The sequence below is a fragment of the Anomaloglossus baeobatrachus genome, chromosome 10 (assembly GCF_048569485.1).
Source record: "Anomaloglossus baeobatrachus isolate aAnoBae1 chromosome 10, aAnoBae1.hap1, whole genome shotgun sequence".
NCBI lineage: Eukaryota > Metazoa > Chordata > Amphibia > Anura > Aromobatidae > Anomaloglossus > Anomaloglossus baeobatrachus.
Window position 1 is genome coordinate 87,837,454 of NC_134362.1, and position 25,994 is coordinate 87,863,447.

The following is a 25,994-nucleotide window of genomic DNA, read 5'->3' on the forward strand; positions in this document are numbered from 1 at the left end:
GTGCTGTTCAAATCTCTGCAGAAATTTCTGCAGGGACAGTACGCAACGTGCACACATAGCCTAAAACTGGGGACAGGGGCTTGTAAATTCAAAGCACCACTTTAGCAGTGAAACAACAAACCTTGTGCCCTGTAGCTGTTCTAGCTTGGTCTGTGGACGGAGAAGCCACTGTCGCCCGCCACCCTAGGTCACAGCTATTCGCACGATACGGATAGTGATAAATACCTCTCTTTTTCCACCATTCAGCGTGTAAGATAGCGGTGTGAAGGGTCAGTGCAGTAGGGCAGCAGGGGAACTTCACAGAGGGGAGTATGCAGTTTTTCTTTCCTGTATATGAGCACATACTGTATATAAAGGGGGTTATGTGAGGATTAAAAATTATATAGGATGCTATGTGGAGCTCACATATAGAGGAGGCTGCATGAAACTAATGTATATAGGAGGTTATGTAGGGGCTCAAAAAATAAATAGATGACTATATGAGGGCTCATACTGTATAGGAGAGGCCATGTGGGGGCTCACTGTATATAGAGGTACGATGTGTGGGCTCACACGGTATATAGACATGCCGTGTAAGCTCATACTGTATATAGATGTGCCATTTGTGGGTTCACACTAAGTAAGGGTCTGAATTGGCTCATACGGCAGATAGGGAGCTATGTGGAGGCTCATATTGTACATAGGGGGCTGAGAGTGCACTCATACGGTACATGAGGGGATGTCAGCATATTTCATTTTGCTCAATATTAAATATTTTATATTGTAATATTAATATTGAGCATAATTAACTTCAGCCTATTTGTGTGGCCTCCACACCAGTCACGGTCTCTCATATGGCCCCTCGGAAAAAACAATTGCCTACCCCTGGTCTAGAGAATCAAAAAGTATCTGGCTAATAATTGCAATGGCAGCAGTTTTGTGCTGCATCAGATATACAGGATGAAAGTCTCTGTATGGTGCAAAATGCCATCTATATTAATAGAGCCCTACCTAGAATGATGTAGAGAGATTTTCAACATAAATATCTGTGCAATGACATGGGCTTTGGGGGGTAATAAAGGGTCCTCCAGCTACCCCAATTGAAACAGGTTATTAGCACAGCTATTATATATATTTTTTTTAAAAGGAATTTATGCCATTATCTGAGAATATCACCAACCTCTGATTTCTTTAGGCGTTTATAACGACACCCTCATCGCATAATTCAGACTATGCACAAATCATTACCCCTCACCCAAGAAGACAACACACAAAATGGAAATAATTCTTTACTTGTTAAAAGCTTTTCATATAAAAAAAACAAAAATTACAATATACAGAGTAAAACCCCTCCCATGATTAATATACAACAACTTGTACAGCGGCTATGTACAAAAAAAAGCTTATTTACAAGGCAAGAAAAAGTAGATAAACCGATTCATTCTGCTACTGGCAGCCAATATAGTTTAAAGGAGGTAGCTTTAATTGACAAAATAAAACTGAACCATCCCAACCTTGTGCTCTATCAAATAATTTAGAATAGAAAGATAAAAAAATATGCTCACTATATACAGCTTGATTTGTAAAACTTCAATCTAGCTTCAAGGTTAAGATCGGAATGTCTCTAAAACAAAAGGGAAAATGTGGGGGACAATGTGGGGGACAATGGGGTGGGGGTTTAACAAATTGTGCCATTTGTGTGCACACAGATTATTCATCGAAAGAATTCGAGCCCAAAAAAAAAAAGTTATCAAGAAAAACCTGAATATTTACCATTTAAGATTGAGGCTAAAGATTAAGAAATCATTTTACAAAAATCAGGTGTATTAAAACTAAGTGCTTAAAAATGTCTTTTTGTGAAGTTCTTATGATTTCAAGTGTCAGTAATGTGTCTGTGGGATCTGGAAACCCACTTCCAAATACGTTATGAGGGTATTTTCTGGTATAAAATGGTTCCCTGTTTAGGACGAATCTATTACCAAAGCAGTGAATAGCTCCAAAGTCTTTGGAGGCCCTTACGAGATTATGCATTATGCAGAAATAAAAAGATTTTAAAATGGGCATCATGTAATACTTCAATTTCCTTGCAAATGTCCAAAAATGGACATTAGCTGCTTGGTTCCTAAGCAAAAACAAAAAGGAGACTTTTCTAACAAAAGTGGACAACACTTTTTAAAAAGGTAGAGGGAATAAAACATGAATGCTGGAGGCCTGCATAGAGATGTGCTCTGTAACTTACCAAGGTGGCAGAAGATTTGTCGTCCGTTCTATGCAGCTCGTATAGGTTTTGGCAGTGTTCACAAACTATGTGTAGCCTCGGAGGAGTTCATAGACAGTAGAGTGTACTATTGCATGGAAACAGCCTCCCATATTATACATCTTGGCACCTTTTGCAGGCAACTTTTGTGCTATGCTTTGTGTCTTCCCATAGCAGATTGCATTTCCACTAAGAACCCGGCACTGGCATGGTAAACGGTTTACTCACAGAAAGACCCTAAGAGATAATTACCAGGTCATTATCAGATATTCTGGAAAATATGGGAAGGATAGATGGCTTACACCACAATGTGGGTGCCCAAGCAGGCCCCTCAGGTCGATAAGGCACGAGTAATATTCTCTCATATTAGTAGTTCAAGACTGCTACAAAACGTAAATTTTTGCAATATTTGCTGTTTTTGTCATATACTGGAGAGCCCCAAAAAAACCCATATGGATTATACGTGTATCCAGCTCGTGTATGGTAGGAAACTAGCACTAGAAAGCCTATTAATGTCACTAGAATTTCTAGCCCTTGTAAGTGTTTAGATAATACTGTAATTTTATTTTTGGTCTATGCTTATCTACAGGACAGCTGTTAATCTGAAGCACACTTCTGCTAAATCTAGGTTCCACTTGGGTGCCAGCGCAGGTAAGGGTGCATCATGGCACTGCTGGCTGTGATGGACCTGGTATAGTCTTCCATACAGACATATTACCAAAACTTCGGATCACAGTATCAGACTGTATCCCTTTTAGGTCCTGCAGTAAGTTATCCCCAGCTATAAAACATACAGGCTACTTTGCTGCAGATGACCATTATCAACTGTCTTCACACAATGCCATTCCCTCAACATCAGCGCAGCGCGGCATGGCTGATCTATACGACGATGCTGAGCTAACATACAAAGACATCATACGGTAGAAAAAGACAACACGTTACGTAGATTAGAAGACAGACATAACAAAACATTTGCAGGGAAAATTTTGGTTTACATATTATTTGTAGTCCAAATAGTCAGTCTTTAGACTTCTGTCTCCTGCAGAGGCATGTAACTGCTTGCAGCGCAAAATACACCGCCCCATAGACAACAAAGGGTTGTGTTTAAGAGTCCTGACATCCCTTGTCGTCTTCCCTTCTTATAAGTGACATGCTTATATAAAAGTGCTCCCTTTGATGTTCGGTCGGTAATGGATTGTGCTCTTCGACCACAGCTATATTCCTTAGAACAGGTCCATAATTGCTTGTTCAGTCTTTCATTCTTGGTATGTTATATGCATAACGAACCAAAGGGAATCCACGACTCTGGTAGAAGCAGGCTCGGCCACACGCCTGGACCTGGTCGGAGCTGTCGGACACAAATGAATCTTCTTCATCTGCGCAGTCAGAGTGGGCAGACTGAGTTCCAATGTCTGACCAGTAATTTTCTGACCGATGACAGGGCACAACGGCCAATGTTGGACAACTGTGAGACTTTATTAAGTGTTTACAAGGTGGAGGATTCTTTAGGAGGACAGACTCACAGTAATCACACACTGCATAGTTGCCTTGTAGGTGAGAATACATTCCAAAGTCATAGTAAAAATCCTGAGTCACACATCCCCTCTGGGCATTGGTCACGACGGCAACGGAGCCACGTCTCTTGGTCAAATGCCACCGTAGTAGCTTCCAGTCTTCCTTAAACTTGGGGTTAAAAAACACATACAGCACAGGGTTGAGGCAGGCTGGCAAAGGAAAAAATATCAAAGTCACGGATTTCATGATTTCAGGAGTTATGGATATTGCAGTGATGAGTGGTGCAAATGAAAAGAAGGCAACAGGGCAAAAAAAGATGCAATTGGTGAATATGAGCCAGGCGACATGCTTGATCATACTGGACTCTGCATTCTCAGAGAGGTCTTCTTTCTCCAAAGTGCAATATAGTTTTGTATAGGTTATAACCATCACCAAAAACGCCAAGGAGTTTAGAAGAACTAGCGTAACTGTAAAGCCTAAAGATGGCGTCTCTCCGGTTGGGAAAGGCAAACACAGAGGAGAAGATGAAAATTCTCCAACATGAAACAAAGGCAGGCATCCCGCTCCTATTGCAAGAAACAGAGCAACGACTGAGGCAATCTGAAATTTCTTTAAATGTTGGCTCTTTTCCTTCTTAATGATATACTTTGCAGACAAGCTCCGTTCAATGGCTGCCAAAGTCAAGAAGAAAATGGCACTCTCTGAAGAGAAAATTGCAAGGAACCCAGCCACTTTACATCCACTGCCAGTTTCCCACCAGATGCCAAACTCTGCAAACTGTCCCCAAGAAGCTGTGTCCAATACAGTCAAAATTCCTGTATAGATGCCCATGAAGAGATTGGAGACGGCAATGAGGCCTACAAAGAGCTTGGCGGAGGTCATGGTGGAACAGGAAGCAAACATGGTCATGAGGACTATAACGTTGAATATGACAGCTAACAGGAAGATGAACCACACAGTCAGCCGAATCATCCAGCTGCCAAGAAGGAATTCACAGGGTTTAAAAGCACCTAAAGAAAAAATTGGGAGAATTAATTAGATCGTCCAGCAATGTCTAAATGGTATAGATCTGAGCAAAGGAATGCAACTTTAGGATGGGTGAAAATTGACTGTAGTTAATATAGCTGGACTCCTCATGCACAATGGTCATTCATCCTAGGCTTACTGATGACAATCTACGTAGTACTTTGCCATAAACAGACTAAACCTTGCTAGTTTTTAGTCTGATCCGAATAATTACTTGATAAAATGGCCCTAATGTACATACTTTAGGTGTTGCAGTAATTCTCATGCACAGTGACTAAGAAAACTGCCCCCATATACATTAAAGGGGCTGTCCACTACTTCGACAAGGCCTTCTCAATTGGTGTTAGCCAGTGTTAAAACAAAAACACCCATACATACCTTTGGTGCAGTTTCAGAGGTGTCTGCATGCGCTCTCCCGGGGCTCACATAACATTATTATGTAATATGAGCCCTGCGTCAGATCAGTGCAGGCTCCCTGCCTTCGGATAAATCAAACATCAATAAGCGATAAGAGCTGCGGCTGGAAACTCACTTCCTATTGATGTTTGATACATCCTGTGTAGAGAGCAGGAAGTTGGCACTGATTGGGTGCATGGTTTGCGTGATATAGTGTTACCTGAGACCCAGGAGAGCAAGTGTCCCCTCTACAGGAACAGTGCTGGCACAGGAGGAGAGAATAAATGTTTTTATTTTAACGAGGGAAAATACTCTGAAAGTGGTGGTCTGAGTAGGGGACAACCCCTTTAAAAAGGGGTATCTATAAGTTTGAAAGTTATCCCCATCCCCAGAATGGAAGAGAACGTTCCAATCTTTTAGGATCTGCCCCCTGTTAATTATACACCCAACTCTTTGGTTATATATATATATATATATATATATATATATATATATATATATATATATATATATATATATATATATATATATATATATATATATATATATATATATATATATATATATATATATATATACATATACATATACACACACACACACACACACACATATATACATACATACGGTATATATGACACTTACCGGTAGAAGGATTGCAGTGAACAACTGTTTGCACATGGTCTTTAACCTCCTCTGATATCATATAATCTTCAATGGCACCTATGTGAGAGGGTACATTTGTTACGCTGCAGATATGAGGCGCGTTACTTATTACTTTATAAAAGGGGTTGATCCCATCGTATTACTGTGTCCCGCCTGTTAATGCCGCTCGGTTTCCTTTATGTGATCCGGCCTGAGCTGCAGGACCAGATAGTCAAAGTCGCAAGAACGGCAGTGTGCTATGACAACAATGAAGATGATGTGGTGCTCGCTGGAGTGCCACAGCCATATCTTTATGAACATGAGCGAGGATCCGGTGGGTTGAACCCTCTCCGATTACAGATCAGTGCAGTCTGTTAACTTTAAATTACTATTTTTTTTTTAGACACATTTAGGAAAATACCTTTCTCATGATCCAGCAGAAGCTTCTGGTACTTTGACCCATCATCTTCCACAGTAGTGGTCACATAAGAGTCACATGCGGAAAATGCACAGCACTGATAAGCGTAAGGAACAGACACCGACCTAAAGCAAAGGGAGGGGAATTAATTCAAGTCATGTTCATCTCATGTATGCACAAGTGAAAATAGAAAAGGAGATATTAAGTGTATTCACTGTATCCCCAGGAAAACTGGGAATTACATATTTTATAATGATTATAAGGAGCCTTAAGTGTTATGTACCCTCTGCCATTAATCAAGTCTTTATGGGTGTTGGAAAAAAATCTGGGTGGGTTAGAAGGTCTTTGTGTGCCTTCGGCTGTTATACTGGTAATGGGAGACTCTGGGTGTCGCTACTGGGCATAGATGATTCTGGATGTGGCTTACAACCATCTCTCAGAACTTAAAGGGAATCAATCACCAGGATTTTTGTATACAACCTAAAGCCAGTGCTATACTGGCACTATCAGGCTGATTCTATACATACCTTTAGTGGTCAGCTCAGATGTATAGGTTTTGAAATCCAAGAAAGTAAGTTTATAAAATTAGCTGCTTGAGTGACAGCAGCTGAGGAACAGATAATATCTGGAGGGTATTTAGAGTTATCCCCTCCCTCTGTTAGAATTAGCATAACTATTATACAATCGACCTAGTAGGACCTGTGTGAGGTCATACTCATGTGACCTGGTATCCAGCTTTGTTGACCAAGTCCCCGCCCCTTCTGGTCACAGGGGTATGACCTCACCACAGATCCTGGTAAGTCGATTGTATCATACTTCTGCTAATTCTAACAGGGGGAGAGGATAACTCTGAATTCCCCCCAGATATTATCTGATCCTCAGCTGCTGGCACTGAAGAAGCAGCTAATTTTATAAACTTTACTTTCCTGGATTTCAAAACCTAAACATCAGAGCTGACCACTACAGGTATGTAGAGACTCAGGCTGATAGTGCCAGTATAGCACTGGCTTTAGGTTATATATGAAAATCCTGGTGGTTGGTTCCCTTTAATGTGGCTTTCAAGGGAAGAAAGGTTGGGTACCAGTGGTCTATGGCCTGCTACAAGATAAATAAACGTAAGTCAAAGCTCTAACAGGAGCCATCTAGACTATTGAAATGATGGTCTATCCAATCCTTGTTCTGCTGTTTGGGTTGCATCCCCACTGCTTATACATGGGATTCCTTTGGTGCTACTAGATATGTGAAAGTCTAGAGAAATTGTACAGCAGTAAAAATGAGCTGCGTATTTCTAGCGTACCACCAAGATACGGAGGATCACTTACTGCAGCTTGAGGAAGTCTTTCGCTGACAGCGAGTCTCTGAAGGTTGGATTTCCCGTGAGTTTTAGCTGGGTTAATGCATGAAGTCCTCCAGATGGAAATGACGACAACTGATTGAAACTCAGGTCTCTGAAAGTGTCAATAGGCAACATAATCAGAAGAAAAATTACAATGACAATTCACAGCCTCGGCACATTGGTCACCAGCGGTCTGTTCTTCTTATTAGGTAACCAAGTGGTTTAATACTGCGAGATTACGGCAGTCGGCTCAGCACATGCACTCGACATTTCTTTCCAACGCCACAAAAATTTTAATCTGACTAAAATGCCCTTTCAAAGCACATTTGTTATTTCAACGGTAAATTGTGCTGATTTCTGGCGATTACCCTGGGGGAATATAATCTTATTAAATACTTCGAGAAGGTAAATCCTCTTAGCATACAAAGACAGATTACTGTATGTGGTAATTGAAAGAGCAAACAAAAAGGAGGGAGGGGAAATGTATTAAGATTCATTAGAGTCCTAGGTTTTCTTTCCTAAGATGATGGGAGTGATGGTCTTAGGGTGGTCACTTACAGCCTAGATATAGATGTCAGAGTGCTGAAAGCATCCCCGTGGATCCGGCTGATCGCGTTTCTGCTGAGGTCCCTGTAATAGAGAAAAACACAAGCAAAATTAGCCATCATGAAGAGGACATTTCTTTTATATTCAGGTAGAGATCCATACAGGACTCCTAGGCTGTGTGCCTATACTGCGTTTTTCATGCTTTTTCTCTTGCAGATTTTAATCCATACTGCAAGGAAAAACTCATCCCAGCAAAGTCTATGAGAATTCTGACATTGCAGACTTTTCCCTTGCAGATTTTGGTGCAGAAAAAATCTGCAGCATATCCATTCTGTGTGTTTTTTTCCTGCGTATTTAATCCCCTGCAATGCTAGATCACTGACGTGGATTATATCTGTCATCACAGCACTGACACTTCACCTCACACAATGCATACAGCATTGTCTGTGAGGCGATCCCGTACCTCAGTAACCCGCGGAGTCATAATGGTGATGACCCAGGGTTGCCATGGCATTACAGTGACCCGATCACCAGGGAAAGGCAAGAGATTCGGTCCCCTGCCTTCTTAATTCTGCAACGATTAATTGATTGCAGCATTTAAGGGGTTATACTGCCAGGAGCAGTGGGGGCAGCACTCCTGGCAGTGAGCCGGGTCTCAGCTGTAACATCAGCCGGAGACCTGGCGGCGAATGCTGGGATACAGCGCAGGAACCCCCGCGATCACCATGACCTAAACTTTTCCTACTAAAATATGCAGTTGTGAGTGCAGAAAATCTGCACACAAATTTGCTACATGGGCACATACCCCTATAGTCACTGCCCACAGCAGGGTTAGATCCTGGAAGGACAAAGCAACAGCGTTTAATGTGGATTGCCCTGTCACCATAATACTCCACTAATAATGAGCGAGTTTCAAAATACTCGGATTCGCGATACTCGTAATGAGTACTGTCTAATACTCGCTTATGCATTCCGAATAGTGTGTGCAATGCAAGTCAATGGGCAATACTCGCAATGTAACAAGTAAACCGAATGTCGTACTATTTGCTACTCGCACAAATGGTACAGCATTCGGATTACTCGTTACATTGCGAGTATTCCCCATGGACTTGCATTGCACATATGAGAGTATTTAACAGTACCCGTTACGAGTATTGCGAATCCGAGTATTTCGAAACTCACTCATCGTTAGTTGAGTATTATGGTGACAGGGAAATCATTATAATGGAAATCCACTGTTTAATGGGAACCTCTCACTGTATTCATGATGCAGCGTTTAAGTAAAAACGTAGTTTGCAAAGCTGTCCAGAAAGTATAGGGACAGACCTGACTAATCCAGGCCGGCTCCTCCCTGCCCCAGTTGATTGACAGGCCTCTCCCAATGAACACATGTGAGGGAGCCCTGTCAATTACCTGCATTGGGGAGAAGCCGGCCAGGGACCATGCCAAACTAGTCAGGTCTCCCATAATAATCTGATGTTCTTCACACTATACATTTAGTCTTACACGCTGCAGAATTTCACAGAAAGACATATCTGGCTGCAATTGCGAGGCAAGCTCCGATTCATGCTGCAGACACAAGAATCTGCAGCAAATCCCAAATCCACAATCCACAATGGAAAAAAGGCCTAAGCAGGCTGTCATACATGGCATATAATGAAGACTATTACAGCCTGCAATTCTTGAATGGCCTCTTCCATATATTGGTAAGATCCAACAGGTGATCCGCACTCCACTCTCAAATGTTGGTGCACCTGGAAAGTAGTCCAGGAAAGAAGAAAAGAACCCAGCACTCAAATATATTCAATCCATTATGTTTCTTTATTCAGCTCTTCAACGTTTCAGCTCAATCTTGAGCTTTCAAAAGCCGATAGCTCAGGATGGAGCTGAAACGTTCAAGAGGTGAATAAAGCAACAAAATGGATGGAATATATGAGTGCAGGGTTCTTTTCTTCTTTCTTACATGTAATGAGCAGCTAACTGTCTTAAGGTTTAGTGTGCCTTTAAGGCTCTACCGAATCTTGTCATTCGAGCACGTAATGCATATGGCTGGGAATGCTCATATGTTGCTTCAGAAGACCCAGTCATCGATCCCTTTTACAATTTTCAAAAAGACACTTTTAGCCTTAGTCAAGACAAAGTGGTAAGTGTAGGCATAGCGTGGTATACATTATTCTACATTATTGGCTCACACAAGAAACCGAAATAGACTTATGTCAGAGATGACTGCAACTGTATTCCTCAAAGAAAATGTGAATAAAAGCTTAAGGAATAATAATGAGATCTCAATATCTCATGTACTCACAGCATGCGGAGGGAGGTCAGGCTTTGTAAAGACTCGTTTTGAACCTCTGTTATTTGATTGTGCTGCAAGGATCTATAAAAGAAAAAAATATATATTAGAGATAATTATAACCTCAGCTAAGAGCTTGGGTGTAACCGCTGATGCATGTTACAAAGATAGGAATCCACACTAATACAAAACAGAAATGGCCACATCATTCAGATGCATGTCTCCTTACACTTCTTCCAGCAAGCTGCAGCCCTTCAGTCCGGTTAGTGATGCAATCTCATTGTAGGAGAGGTCCCTGGAAGAAAGAAAGAAATACATGGAAAGGAAGATCAAAAGAATAATTGAAGGTTAGAAGGAGCAGACTCCAGATCTGGACTCACAGAGAGCGAAGCATCTTCTGCTCCTGGCACAAGTTCAGTGGGATGCTTCTTATCTTGGTGCCTGTCAAGGTCCTGTACAACATATAAGAGAAGTGTATGGAAGTGAGATGTAGAGATTAGATAAGCGAGAAGACACAGATTGCAGGGCAAATGTGGAGAAGAACAACATTACTGAACGCATCAGCAAATGCTTAGAGAGCGCAACAGGTCGTTATATAGAAGATGGGTGAATAAACTTATTCTTTAGAAATCTCTTTATATAACCCATCTATTCTTACTAATTCTATTACCCCACCACACCTCCACTGGCATGATCTAAAGGAGAGTTAATATTTAAAGGGAACCGGTCATCTGATTCATGCTGCATACACCACAGTCATCTTGAATCCGATCCTGACTGCACAGTTGCAACAAAGCATTTCAGAAGGAAATGTACCCAACATTTCGGAGAAAATAGACCTTTCCAGCGCAGCACTGGTATAGGTGATAGACAAGTTTGTTAAATAGCAAGCAACCCATCAATCAGCTGGGGTGGAGCTGGGAAGAGCCGGGCAGGGGTGGAGGAAGAATACTCCAGTGTTCAGCTATGGCCCAAGGATTACTGGTGAGCGAGCACCAAGATGCTAGATTCCTCGAAACAAGCAGGGCGGATGCTCGGACGAGCTCGACTCGAATACAGAATATAAAGGAAGTCAATGGGAAACTGGAGCATTTATCCAGAAGAGTTTTCCACAAAAATGCTCAAGTTTCCCATTGACTTCCATTATACTTAGTAATCGAGTAGAGCATGTAAGAGTATCCGACCTGCTTGTTTCAAGCACTCGAGTATTTTTTGCTCGCTCTTCACTAGAGTTGAGCGCGGTTCGCGGTTCTCCAGTTCTAGGCTCGAGTGATTTTGGGGCCTGTTCTAGATCGAACTAGAACTCGAGCTTTTTGAAAAAGCTCGATAGTTCTAGAAACGTTCGAGAACGGTTCTAGCAGCAAAAAAACAGCTAATTCCTAGCTGGCTTTCCGCTGTAATAGTGTAAGTTACTCTGTGACTCACACTATTATGACATTTCAGTGTATAGTGTGCGGGAACAGCGCCTTCAGATCACTGCTGTTTGTATAATGGCGATCGCCTTTTTTTTTTTTTTCCTTGTCTTCCTTCCCTAAGCACGCGCGTGTAGTGGGGCGGGCCAGCATGTCAACCAATCCCAGACACACACACAGCTAAGTGGACTTTTAGCCAGAGAAGCAACGGCATGTGTGATAGGATGTCCATATCACATGTCCCTGCATTATAAAACCGGACATTTTCCTCCAGGACGCCATTTTCTCTTCTGCGTCCTTGTTGTCAGACATCACTTGGGCAGCTCCGTCCTTTGTCCTATCGCTGATACAGCTGTATGCGCTCCATACACAGCGCTGGACAGCATAGGGATAGCACTTTCTATCAGTCCTTTTAAGGGCTCGTACCGGCAGGGTCAGAGCCATAGGTGACAGGTCCTGAAAACAGCGACAGCGTCTGTGTAGCAAAGGTCAGGGATTTCCTCCCTGCATTTCCCCATTAGGAGGGAATAGAAAGGCAGGCTTCCTTTCCTCTACCCAGAGCCCCACAATCCTGGCACTGTACCCTCCTGTCCTCTGCACACTCCAACTCTTTTTAACTAAGCCATTATACTAGCAAACAGTCAGTGTACCTAGTGGCATCCTAAACGTGGCTATTGGACTTTTGTCTAGTCACACTAGTGCAAATCTATGTGCAGCACCTGTGCATGACACCCTCCTGCTCTGTTTTTAATAAGCTATAATGATAGCAAAAAATACTGCCATTTAGTGGCATCATAGAACTGGCTGTTGTATTCCATTAGTGCCCCACTGGTGCCAAGCTATTTCTAGCACCTGTGCATGACACCCTCCTGCTCTGTTTTTAATAAGCTATAATGATAGCAAAAAATACTGCCATTTAGTGGCATCATAGAACTGGCTGTTGTATTCCATTAGTGCCCCACAGGTGCCAAGCTATTTACAGCACCTCTGCATGACACCCTCCTGCTCTGTTTTTAATAAGCTATAATGATAGCAAAAAATACTGCCATTTAGTGGCATCATAGAACTGGCTGTTGTATTCCATTAGTGCCCCACTGGTGCCAAGCTATTTATAGCACCTCTACATGACACCCTCATGCACATTTTGCTACGCTAATGTTATAGCAAACTCAGGGAATTCATTGCTGCGTTTGTTAATTCGGATGGATAGAAAGTGAGGCTTCCTTTAGCTTTTCCTTCTGTTCATAGACAGCATCTCCAAGTTCACACCCGAAGAGCAATTTCTCCTCCACGTGTAAGTGTGGAGAGGCAGCTAGTGCGCATGCGTGTGCCGATTTACCCCAGCTGCAGCCTAACTACAGTGTTTCGCCTAGTGAGTATGCTCAGCCTGACTGTGCCATTCCTGACGCTAAGTCTTCATTTCGGGATACAGCGCATGCTCCCACACTAAGTGTCAAAAGCCTCTTTGCACAGGTACTTGCATTCCGTGCCAGGTCTAAGTCCTGTTTTGTGCCTAGACACCATGCTAAAGCTGATAGTCTTTTTTCAGAGACTGTATTTCATGCTACTGAGCATGCTCAGGCACTTACTGCATCAGAGACTAGGTCCGGTAATGAACTCTTTGGCCCTGCCCCTGATGTGGGGGTCCCATATAGACCACAGGGCATCAGGTGTCCTGACTATGTGGCCAGGCCACTCCCAAATGGCTTGCAGAGGCCCACCCCTATGACTTGTCACCGCATTATTGATGGTCAGACGATGACTGGTGAGGTGTTTGGGTCATGGCAGCCATGAGGTCATCATTGAAGTTGCGGTTCCAAATAGGACGCTAGTTATGCCACTCATGACGTGTCACTCTACTTTTGTCTCCAGGAGGTTCATTGTGGTTCACCCTGGTTTGGGGCGGACCCAGGTTATTAAAGGGGCTGGAGCCAACAAGGAGGTGCGCATTCTTCTATTATGCTCTGAAAGAGCACACCTCCATGTGTTGAACCCATTGCGGCTTTAGGCCAGAGGTAGGCAGGGATAGGGTGTCGATGCAGGCCACCACCACAGTTGGTAACGCAGAACGGTTAAGACCAGCTCCTGTCCTACCAGTCCTGCTTGTGCAGCCCAGTGGCATTAACAGGCTTGCTGCTGCTGATGCGCCTGCTGTCCACAGGTGTGGCCCCTACGCACACGGTCAGCGTACTCAATGGCTCCTGTGTTGTTAACAGGGAGTTCCTGGGCTGGGTGGGCATGTGGACCCTGTGACACTAACAGGGCTCCCAGTCTCCAGATCCGAGTGGCGTCTAACTCGGTTCAGGCTACTATTAGTTTCATAGCCACACAGCTCTGTATCCTCCACCAAACCTTCCAGTTGCCAACCTCTCATTTTCCAACTGGGAGCACGGTGGACACTGACTGCTGATGGGGATATATACCTTTCTCTTTCTTTTCTTATTAATTTTCATTATATAGCGGTAACATAGTATATACCACCTTATCCAAATCTGCCAGTCCCACTGTAACAGATGGTGTTTCTTCATCAAATGTTACTTTTGCTTAACCACCAACTCCACGGACCAAAACTTTTTTCCCCTTTCCAACACACCTGTTCCCCTTTCCACCAGCATCTGTCCTTTTTCAACTCATTTTGGTATATGACCAAAAGTGCAACTGTGCAGGGACATCGTACTCAACGCCATCTCAGCACAGCAGCCAGCCCTCGGTCCCTCCGATGTGGACAAGGAAAAGACCATTTCCTCCTATCCATGACAAAGCGTTGAGATTCACTCTGTGCAGCACTGGTGTTTAGTGGAAAAGCAGATCTAAGATTGCGTACCACATTCTGCAGATACTCCTGTATACGTGCGTCCATTTCTATGGCAGGAATTATTTCGCCAAATTTTGTCTTGTACCGGGGATCTAATAGTGTGGCAACCCAGTATTCAGGATTACTTCGAATTCATACAATCCGAGGGTCATGTAGGTAGTGCAGCAAGAAGGCGCTCATGTGTCTTGTGCATCCAGGAGGACCAAGTCCTTGGTATGTTGGTGGCAGAGAGGGGAGAATCGTGCCTCCTTCCTCTGCCCTCTCCCCACAACCTCGCACAACCGAAATGTGAGCAAGCTCTCACTCATCTGCTGAGTCTTCCATGCCCATCGCCAGTTCGTCCTCCATTTCTTCATGGGCTCCTGCACTTTCATCAACACTTTTTGCTGATACTATGCGCCCTTGTTAATCCCTCTCCCTCACCATGACTGCCGCATAGGTGCCGCTGACCATCTGGACCTCGTAGATCTTGTTATCCCTTCCGCATATGACTCCTCCTGTACTTCCTCCCCTTCCTCTTGTCCCAACACCTGACTCCGAATAATAATTACAGTGTGCTCCATCATGTAGATGACCAGAATTGTCACGCTGAGAATGACATTGCCAGTGCTAAACATCTTCGTCGACATTTGTAAACTGTGTAGCAGGGTGCATAGGTCCTTGATCTGACACCACTCCAGCAGCGTGATCTGCACCACCTCTGGATCAAGTTAGCCCAGGCTATACGTCATAACGTATTTCAACATGGCTCTGCGGTGCTGCCACACACGCTGCAACATGTGCAGATTCAAATTCCTGCGTGTCAGAACATCGCATTTCCGGCGTTTAACTGCCAGACCCTAAGGCTATGTGTCCACGGTAGAATGTATCTGCCTGCGGACTTTTCTGCCTGAAAATCCGCGACTTTCGCGGCAAATCCGCACCCGCGGATTTGCCGCGGATTTTGATGCGGATTTTTTTTTTTTTCCATTCTATACCCAAATCCGCACCAAAATCCGCAACAAACAATTGACATGCTGCAGATTTCTCCGCATCAAAATCCGCGGCAAATCCGCAGCGGAAAAATCCGCAGCATGGACACAGCATTTCCAAAATGCCATTGAAATGGCTTGGAAGTGCTGCTGCTGCAGATTTTCGGGAAATCCGCGGCAAAATCCGCAGCGTGGGCACATAGCCTTAGACTTCCGGAGTGATGAAAGTTGTTGAGCTGCTGTGTGCGCACGATGGAAGTGAGCACATAGCGAGCGTGCACGCTGCACAAGGCCATGTAGGCCGGGATGGTGTTTTAAAAATTGCTGGAGAATTAGGTTCAACACGTGAGCCATACAAGGCACGTGTGTCACATTGCCCTGACGATGGCCCGCAGCCAGGTTTGCATCATTGCCGCACACGGCTGTTAAATCACCAACGGAGTCCGCTCCGTCAATTTGTACTCCGGTCGCCAGGTGACAACGTGTTCCTTTCATGCATAGTGCTGATGATGGGAGAGGAGTCGATGCCAGCGGCACAGGTGGACGCAGGTTATGCTTACCCACTGGGCTGCATTACCTTGACAGATGCAGAATCTCTGGCTGAATGTAGCTGGTGGGTATCTCACAGATGAAATACCATCATTCAGCTACAACCAATGGGAAGACACCACACCCTTTTTTATGCCCATCCTGTCTGCAGACCACTGCCAGACATAGCTATGAACCTCTGGTTAATTTTACCCCCAGTTCAGTTTTATGATTTTGTGTGCTTGTTACCTGACTACTTTTCCTGCTTGCTGTTTATGTACCTTGTTGGCCGATCCGCATTTCACCTCTGCTTGTTTTCTGATTAAGTCCTGGCCGTCCCATTCTGTTCCTGTTCCTCAATTAATGTTTTGACCCTGCCTGACTACTATTCTCTGGAACTGCAGCCTTCCACAGGTATTGATCACCTTGGGCCCTGTGTAATTCCTAATCCCTGTATAGGGGTTAAAGGGTTTCAGGGTTCTAGGGGTCCTGCTTGGTGAGTGGCTTCCCTCTAGCCTATCATTTACAGCCCATCTGAGTGTGTGGATCAAGGAAGGCGTTACACCGTGCTCTCTGCAGAAGGCCATGTGGGCCAGGATAGTGCTTTAAAAATTGCTGGACAACCAGGTTCAACACGTGAACCACACAAGGCACGTGTGTCACATTGTCACAGCGAAGGGCCGCACCCATGTTTGCATCATTGTCGCACCCGGCCTTCCCTGGCTGCTGGTTGAGTGCAGACAACCATTGATGAAACTCGGTCTCCAGAGCTAACCGTCCACAACTTCTCAGCGGTGTGACTCACATTTCCCATACATTTCAAAGTAAACCTCTGACCGCCTGATGGCATTGAGCTCTGCTGCCAGCATAGTAAGGAGGTGTGTGGTAGTCCTTGTGTGCAGTTACAAGGAAGGGTGGCCTGACCACACAGGGTTTGCGCCAAGGTGGAGGACCCACACGAGGTTGAAGAGGCAGAAGCAGTGTATTAACTTCTACATACAGAAGAAGGATTGACACAACTCGTGGGGACGGCAAGACTTGTACAGCAGACCCTTCTCCATCTCTCCCCACAGTAACCCATTGCCCAGTCAGCGACATGTAACGCCCCTGTCCATGCTTACTGGGCCAATTATCTGTGGTGAAATGCACCCTGTCACACAGAGTTTCTCAAGGAATCAGTGATGTTTAGTGCGACATGCTGGTGTAGCGCGTGCACGCCTTTGTTGGAGAAGGAGTGGCGCCTGGGCATCGGCTCTTGGGGCACTGCGATGGGCATAAGGTCTCGAAAATCCTCGGTTAAAAAGGTTGGAAAGGCAGCATTTTGGTAGCCAACAGTTTCCAGATGCTGAAAGTCAACCTCTAAGCCATGTCATGCCCTTCTAAAAGCATGTAAAACACAGTAAGGGGACTCCAACCACAGTCTCCCTCGTTGCCACTAATTGGGCCACACACACCCCACTTGACTGGCATCAGTTGACCCCCCCCTTTTGAAAAAGAAAAAGATGCTTGGCATGAAGCACTCTCAAAAATACGCGTGCCTTTCCCGTCCCCTGGCTGACCCAGGGGAAGAAAAGTCCTCTGAGAGCCATGACTTGTTCATCTTGGTTCTTTTAGAAACAGCAAGGGGACTCCAACCACAGTCTCCCTCGTTTCCACTAACTGGGCCACACACACCCCACTTGACTGGCATCGGTTGACCCAATTTTCAAGATGAAAAAGATGCTTGGCATGAAGCACTCTCAAAAATACGCGTGCCTTTCCCGTCCCCTGGCTGACCCAGGGGAAAAAAAGTCCTCTGAGAGCCATGTCCACATTGTCAGTGGACAGACACATGTGCTTATCTGCCAGCAGACCCTCAGCAGCACTGAAGACAGGTTCCGAGAGAACGCTGGCTGCAGGACACGACAAGATCCCCAAGGCGTACGTGGCGAGCTCAGGCAATTTATCAAGATTGGAAGCCTAAAATGAGCAGGGCTCAAGTTGCACAATAATGGAATCGATGTTTCCTTGCATATACTCATATATCTGTGTGTCCTCCTCTTTTTCCTTGTCCAGCTGTTTTGTTTTCGCATGAGTATATGTCCTTGTCACTTTCCCATGTGTTTGTGTTGTGTTGTGAGTTGTTTGTCACCTTTTGGAAACCTTTGAGGGTGTTTTCTAGGTGTTTTTATGTGTTTCTGATTGCCTGCCATTGTTTCCTATGCAGTTCGAGTTCGGTTCGTCGAACGTTCGACGAGCCGAACTCGAACGGGAGCTCCGTTCGGCGAACCGACCTCGAGCCGAACCGGGACCGGTTCGCTCATCTCTACTCTTCACTACTAAGAATCAAACTGTATTTTCTCTGAAACGCAAGAGCATCACAGAATATATAATACTTTCTACAATCTATATTTAACGGGCAGCAATGTAGCTTAGTTGCTTAGCAGCGCTTGGGTCCTGGGTTCAAATCCCACCAAGCAAAAATATCCTCCAGGAGTTTGTATGTTCTACCAGGGTTTGTGTGGGTTTCCTCCCACACTCCATACTGATAAGGAATTTAGAGATTGTGAGCCCCAATGGGGACAGTGATGATTATGTCTGTAAAGCGCTGTGGAATTAATGGCACTATACAATTGATGCATAATAAATATCTATCTCTTCACACACCTGGCTACAGCCTGGCTCTGATTCATGCTGTCCATGGTTTGGGAAGCACGAATCTCGTGACTGGTTCCCATAAAACCAACCATTCATTGAACATTGGAAAGATATAAACTACAAATTGATGCACCCAGGTCTGGCAGTACAATAATGCTGGATCATGAAGCAGCCAGTTAAACGCAGCTTTGGATGTAACTGGAGAAGATGACAAATTGCACATTTAGGTCTAGGAAAAGATGGGGCCTGATCTGCAAGCATGACAGATCAGTTGAGTTTACTTTGTGTAGATGAGCGGGAAAAAAACAAAAGCAAAAAACACACAAAACAGTAAAATCAAAATAAATACTCACAGGCTTTCAAGATTAATTGTTCCAGTCAGGTTTGGAAACCACTGGATATCAGATGCTCCTCGGATAACCCTTAGGGAAAAAAAAAGGTCATTAGCAACAACTTGAAAGTTATATATACACAGAGATATATAATAAACAGCCATCTTAAAATTGAGGATTTAAGGTTTACTTGTTAGAGGAAAAAATTTTTTAAAAAATGAGCACACTACATCTGGACCGTCAGCGATTCTTTCCCATACTCTGAGCCCTCCGGTTCCGATAAAATGAAAGATGACATATTGGGTGGCTTATAACTATCTCCCACAGAAAGGCCAGACTGGGTACAAGTGGAGCGCAGGCTCAGCTGTAAGGACCCCATACACATTAGACTAATGGCGGCTGAATATCAGCAGAGGAAAAAATCCAGCATCATGGAGATTTTGTAGAAATAAACTTTATTTTATTGTAGCAGAATAAAAACATGCAGACTGTGCAGTGGGCACAGAGGCACAGGTGAAACGCGTTGGATAACCCACATTTTTCACCTGTGCCTCTGTGCCCACTGCACAGTCTGCATGTTTTTATTCTGCTACAATAAAATAAAGTTTATTTCTACAAAATCTCCATGATGCTGGATTTTTTCCTCTGCTGATATCCATTGCCGCCCGGGCCAGGCGTTTCCTTGCATCAGTGCAGAATCCAGGAGTGAAGAGGGGTGAGCTGACAACCTTTTTTATTCTCATGGCGGCTGAACACACAGATTACGATGGGTTTGGCCGACAGTGTAATGTGTACGGGAGCCCTGGACAATTGAGTGTTTCGGCCAAGCCATCTGATGTGTATAAAGGCCTTACGTCTGCACCTTCCTATTCACCATCACTTCATTTTAAACAGGATTTGAAAATAGATTTATCAAAACAGGCGCAAAAGAAAAGCGGCGCATCCCTTCACTAACAGACTCACTTTTCAGAGGCCTCTTGGAAATGTCGAGCAGTAACCTGGCTGCTATAGACATCACTCCACTATTTTTGCATCACTTTTTATTTTTTTCTCCCATCTGAATAAGCTTTACTTTCATATAACTACAAAATCCCTTCAAGGTATCCTTAATAGAGGTCATGGGGCGACTATAAAGTCACACAGCAGTAACTGAAGGCAGACGGAGCCACTACAGCTGTGTCAAGTGTCTCACTTCACACGTCCTAGCAAAGGGCAGACAAGTACTTACAAGAAGCGGAGGTCTGATAAGTTCTGAAAAGCAGAATTCCCGACGAACGACAGAGGATTATCATAAAGTTGTCTAGAAAAAAAACAAAAACAAACAAAAAAAACATTAACACTAAATAAGAATATAGAGCATGGGTCCGCAGCATGTGGCGCTACAGCAGGACACACCACAAACTTAAGCATGTCCAGTATTGTTATCCAAGGACGCTGAACTATGAGGTCTTACTACAACTCTAGGTTATAGGTCCTGGCATAAGAGGTGTTGGCTTGGGCTAACCATCCATAGAGGACCAAATCATCACAAATGCATTAAAAAAAATAATGAACATTGATACAAGATAACTCCAGAAACACCAGAGTTACAATCTTAAGGGTTAATCTCGCATGCATTTACAAACCATACACAGACATATGTCCCAGAAATAAATGGACATACGCTGTCTCTGTTGCCAACCAACAGTGGCTGCATATAGTGACATATGCCTGTGAATTTATTCATGTATTTTTGAGGGTTATCAACTGGGGATGATGTGCTCCACTTTGTGGGTTCTTCCTGTTTTTAATGTTTATGAAATTGAATCAAAAAAGTTTTGTACTTTTAAAAATTTGTAACGCATACGTTTTTCACTTCATACCCGAACATTATGGTGCTCAGGTTGTTGTTTTGATACGTTTTGGGCTGCCTGTAACGTTTATTTAAACAGTTGTTTTAAAGGATTATTCCCCAAAATACAAGTTATCCCCTATGCAAAAAAGGGGTGATAATTTGATCAGTGAAGGTCTGACAAATAAGTGCAGCGCCAGTTTGGAAGTGGTTAACATATATTGGTGACGTAAATCTAGAGAGCTGATTAAATGTACTGGGCTGCAGAAGGTGTTATTTCCAGTGACCCTTTATCTAAGCCAAGGCTGTCTGGCCACTCGGCGGATGGCACCGCTCTGGCCACTCGGCGGATCGCACCGCTCTGGCCACTCGGCGGATCGCACTGTGGTCTTGCAGCACTGGGGTCTTGGGATCAAATCCCACCAAAGACTACATCTGCACAGAGTTTGGATGAGACCCATGCAATATGGGGAGAACATACAAATACTGTGCTTTCCTCCTGTACATCACAACCATACTGATAGGGAATTTAGACTGTGCGCCCCGATGAGGACAGTGGTAATGATGTCTGTAAGTTGCTGTGGAATAAATGGTGCCATGTGAGTGAGTAAAATGAAGCTCCCCACGTGTGATATGTTTAATACAAGCACTCAGCACTTAGCATGCGGGAACTGGTTGCTCAACTGTATTATGAAACCCCAATTAAACATTAACCTAGAAAGGCGGTGGTACAGGACGGAGCCTGGTGAGCGGCAGCCCATGTCTGCACCACAGCTACTTACATGCTTTTCAGTAAAGGGTTCTTCTCAAAGGCCCCATCAGGAATCGTAGTAATGGAGTTGCTGTGAAAGCCTCTAAATACACAAAAACATGGAGAAATAGTTTTAGTGCTCAGCCAATTTTACAGATTGCAGACTCAACACTAAAAGGCATCAGCCGTTATGGTGTGCAGTATTTACATGGTGCCCAATAAAGAGGGAAATACTGGGCAAACTGCAGCCGGACACTTATTACACCGGCACATGTCACATAGGCAGGGGCGCAGTACTTACAGCTCCTTTAAGTTACTCAGCGACTTTATGACAACTGGAAATCCCACAAGGTTATTGTAGTTGAGGTCACTAAAATTATAAAAGAAAACTCACAATAAGGCATTGAATACCAATTCTAACATAAGAAACCAAGTATAGCTGGCATCCTAATAGATGGCATACAGGCTGCGGGCATCAGTCAGTACCAGGCACTATACACCATAGCGTTACTCTTATTAAAAGGGTGGACACTATGGAAGCCCAGGGACTCAGGCACTCTATAGACTAGATAATCACCTACACCGCTATTCCACCCAACTGCAACACACCACCAACTCCACAGAGCATGAAGGGGCCATGGGTAGGGGGAAATAAGACCCTGCCAGACCCCTCAGATATCAGCTCCTCTCCCTGAGAGCAATGATTGAACATGTGTCAATTCAACTGTTCTGCATCATCTCTGCCTCCAACATCTGCTGTTGGGATATATTCGGGGGACCCTATCGCATCTCCAAATTCCTCCAATCTTATACAGGGTTTTTTTGTGGCTTTTGTTTTCCAGCACCATGCACCTCTTCATTAGGTACCTAAAGCACTATGGACATAGTAAGTTTCCATATAACTCTGTGTCAAGTCAAGGACACAACGCCTGAGCGTGGAGGCTCAAATAGGAAAACCCATCCACTTGCTATATCAGGGGCCTCATACACAACACATTGGCTGAACAATGGTTCAGTCAATTGTTCAGCCGACCGTTCTCTCCCCTATTGCCTTCCATACAAGAGAGCACTCTGCTTTCTGCTGAATGATCCTGTGTGATCTACGAGAAAGCAGCTGACAAACTCCTCTGGCAGCAGCTTATGCCGCCAAGAACAAAAGGATGTTTTGCAATGACGTATCTAATGAGCGTGTGCAGAGGTTATTGTAAAGGGAGGATCAGGGTCTGCGGAGACATCACCCAATGTGATTGGTGGATCCTGTGTTATCAGGTGTATAGAGATGGTACCTGTCACTGTAACCCTGCCTCTGGGTCATTCCATGTTACAATCAGAAACCAAAAACTGAGTTAATAATGGCTACAGACTGTTCTCTGAAGGCAGGTACAAAAATGAGTGACTGTGTATTGTACATTTCACTATTCTCAATAGATTTCAACACAGTTTGATTTTCCAACAATAAAAATTAAATACAAAACACAATGTTATTACTTGGTAACTTACGTTTCTTTTTGTGTAACGCAAGTTACCAAGTAATAACATTGTATTTTGTATTTAATTTGTATTGTTGAAAAATCAAACTGTGTTGAAATCTATTGAGAACAGTTCAATGTACAATATACATTCACTCATTTTTGTGCCTGCCTTCAGAGAACAGCCTGTAGCCATTATTAACTCAGTTGTTGACTTGTGAATGTAACGTAATTATCATGGAATGACCCCTCTGATAAGAAGCCTGCTGAAAACACAAGCAATACGATTCTAAAAATTAACAAAAAATAAACCAAAACAAACCAAACTGCAAACATCAGTGTGAAAACTGCTATAATATAATATAATATAATATATATATCACAAGCTCATTGCCTTTGAGTAACCCTCGACTCTGCTCTATCCTTCAAGCCACACATCCAAGCCCTCTTCAACTCATGCCGATTACAACTCAAAAATATCTCCCGGATCCGTGCTTTCCTTAACCAAGAATCTGCAAAAAAACATTAGTGCATGCCCTCATCATCTCCCGCCTCGACTACTGCAACCTCCTGCTCTCTGGCCTCCCTTCCAACACTCTTGCACCCCTCCAATCTATCCTAAACTCTGTGGCCCGCTTAATCTACCTCTCCCCTCGCTACTCCCCAGCCTCGCCACTCTGCCAATCCCTTCACTGGCTTCCCATCGCCCAACGACTCCAGTTCAAAACATTAAGCATGACATACAAAGCCATGCACAACCTGTCTCCTCCCTACATCTGTGACCTAGTCTCCCGGTACCTACCTGCACAGAACCTCAGATCCTCACAAGATCTCCTCCTCTACCCACAATTGCGTACAAGATTTCTCCCGTGCATCCCCCATACTCTGGAACGCTCTACCTCAGCACATCAGACTCTCCACTACCGTGTAAAGCTTCAAGAGGAACCTCAAGACCCACCTCTTCCAACAAGCCTACAACCTACAATAGCCCTCGGTCCAGTAGACCACTGCGCAACCAGCTCTGTCCTCACCTATTGTACCATCACCCGTTCCCTGTAGACTGAGTCCTCGCGGGCAGGGTCCTCTCTCCTCCTATACCAGTCTGTCTTGTACTGTTAATGATTGTTGTACGTATACCCTCTCTCACTTGTAAAGCGCCATGGAATAAATGGCGCAATAATAATAATTTTATTTAAATAAATATATTATATATATATATATATATATATATATATATATATATAACACACGCAGTAAACAAAACAATGGGTCCTTTACAGATGATCGCTTCCCTTCTTTTTAGTAAGTCAAATGGACCTATATGCTAGATATATATTGACTACAGAAACAAAAGGCATATTATACTTAAACAGATCCGCCTAAAATACAGTGGAACGGCTGGCGGGTAAATGAAAATCTGTGGTATCCTTTATCCCCTGGTTACACCACACTATTTGTCTTTCCATCTTTAATTACTTCCTTCAGTGTGCAGTTTATATCTGATCCAGCAAACAATGGCCAGGGGTCAGCTCAGTTCAGACCCGCAGCTTCATGCGTGCTATATGGTAATGCAAGAAAATAAAAAAAGGACAGATTCTATGAGGGAATATCTTACTGGGGTAAAAAGGCAATAAAAGACGACCAAGACAAAAACAATATGCTTACAGCATTAAATAAAGCAGTGTATAAGACCCGCATATAACAACGAGGGACCTGTGAGAGCCGGACCTCTGGCTCTGTGTTGGATTGAGCAGAGTCGTATGTAGCAGAACGGAGTTCACTTCTCATGCAGCAATAACACATCAAGCTCAGACAATGCAGGGAGTTGGGGGTGGGCGAGTTAATGAGGTTTATTTATTCTCGTATTTTCTCCTCCCTGTAAACCTGCCCTAGCTCCCACTCACACAGAAGAAGGAAAAAGAAAACAAGAAAGAAAAACAAAACACACCACCAGCAATAATTTTTGCCCATTCTTCCAAGACTCTTATACTTATTAAAACCAAAGAAATGAGCTGGAACACAGGCTGCTATAAGTGCAATGTGTAGGTGCACATCCACACTATCTTTATTACCAATATATATATAAAAAAAACAAAAACAAAAAAAAAAAAAAAAAACAAAACAACCTGAGATAAAAACCAAATGAGCAAATCTCCTGCAGGAAATAATAAATAGTACATTTATAACATAGCGCACTTAGTGGAGACTATATACCCACCGCATAGAGTACCCCATGTTCTGTTTTTTTGGTTTTGCATTCGTTTTTTGTACATTGAGGGGCAGGACTCCCCCATTTTGGGCTATGCATTTATTCTGTATAGTTTTCTCTAGACGGATGTTTGGGCAGTCAGCCTGGGTCCTGCTCTGCGCCCTCTATTTTGCGGTCTGCTGGCACAAAGAATTAGAGCCATCCTTAGTAGCTACACCTTCTCAAAGCTTTGATTCTTTTTTTGATCGAAAGTGTCAACTACGTACCTTAGGTTATTTACATGTACTATTACTGTTTATTTACCTAGTACAGAGTATTTTCTCACTTATACTTATTATCCCGGCTAATATAATGGAACCTATAACTTAGACTAACCGGTTTCCATGCACAAAGGGGGTATACAGTTTTTAGCAATAACTACCCTTGCAAATCGTTACCAAAAAGAAATTAGATCCTTAGACCCTTATGTCCCATTCCCAAATTTAGTGATAAGGTTTAGTTAAATGTTTGTATTTTTTTGGGGGGGACCTAAAAATAATTTGTTGCTCATGGGGGGGTTTATTAAAAAGTGTTCTATATTTTCCATGGAAACCACACACACACTATTGTGCCATATAACAAAACAAAC

At 43.6% G+C, this 25,994-nt stretch overlaps 1 protein-coding gene across 2 annotated transcripts in view; it reads right to left on the reverse strand.

Moving 5' to 3' along the window:
- Positions 1–1,255: 1,255 nt before the first annotated feature.
- LGR4 (leucine rich repeat containing G protein-coupled receptor 4) overlaps positions 1,256–25,994 on the reverse strand; it is a 140,612-nt gene continuing 115,873 nt past the window's right edge. For both annotated transcript variants that reach the window (XM_075325498.1, XM_075325499.1), the window contains exons 7-18: positions 21,990–22,058; positions 21,720–21,791; positions 20,335–20,406; positions 19,128–19,196; positions 10,792–10,863; positions 10,641–10,706; positions 10,424–10,495; positions 8,131–8,202; positions 7,559–7,684; positions 6,240–6,361; positions 5,819–5,896; positions 1,256–4,761 (exon numbers count right to left, since the gene is read on the reverse strand). In XM_075325498.1, the coding sequence (XP_075181613.1) occupies positions 3,485–4,761; positions 5,819–5,896; positions 6,240–6,361; positions 7,559–7,684; positions 8,131–8,202; positions 10,424–10,495; positions 10,641–10,706; positions 10,792–10,863; positions 19,128–19,196; positions 20,335–20,406; positions 21,720–21,791; positions 21,990–22,058 (2,167 nt within the window). In that variant the 3' untranslated portion in view covers positions 1,256–3,484. The remainder of the gene's footprint in view (positions 4,762–5,818; positions 5,897–6,239; positions 6,362–7,558; positions 7,685–8,130; positions 8,203–10,423; positions 10,496–10,640; positions 10,707–10,791; positions 10,864–19,127; positions 19,197–20,334; positions 20,407–21,719; positions 21,792–21,989; positions 22,059–25,994) is intronic.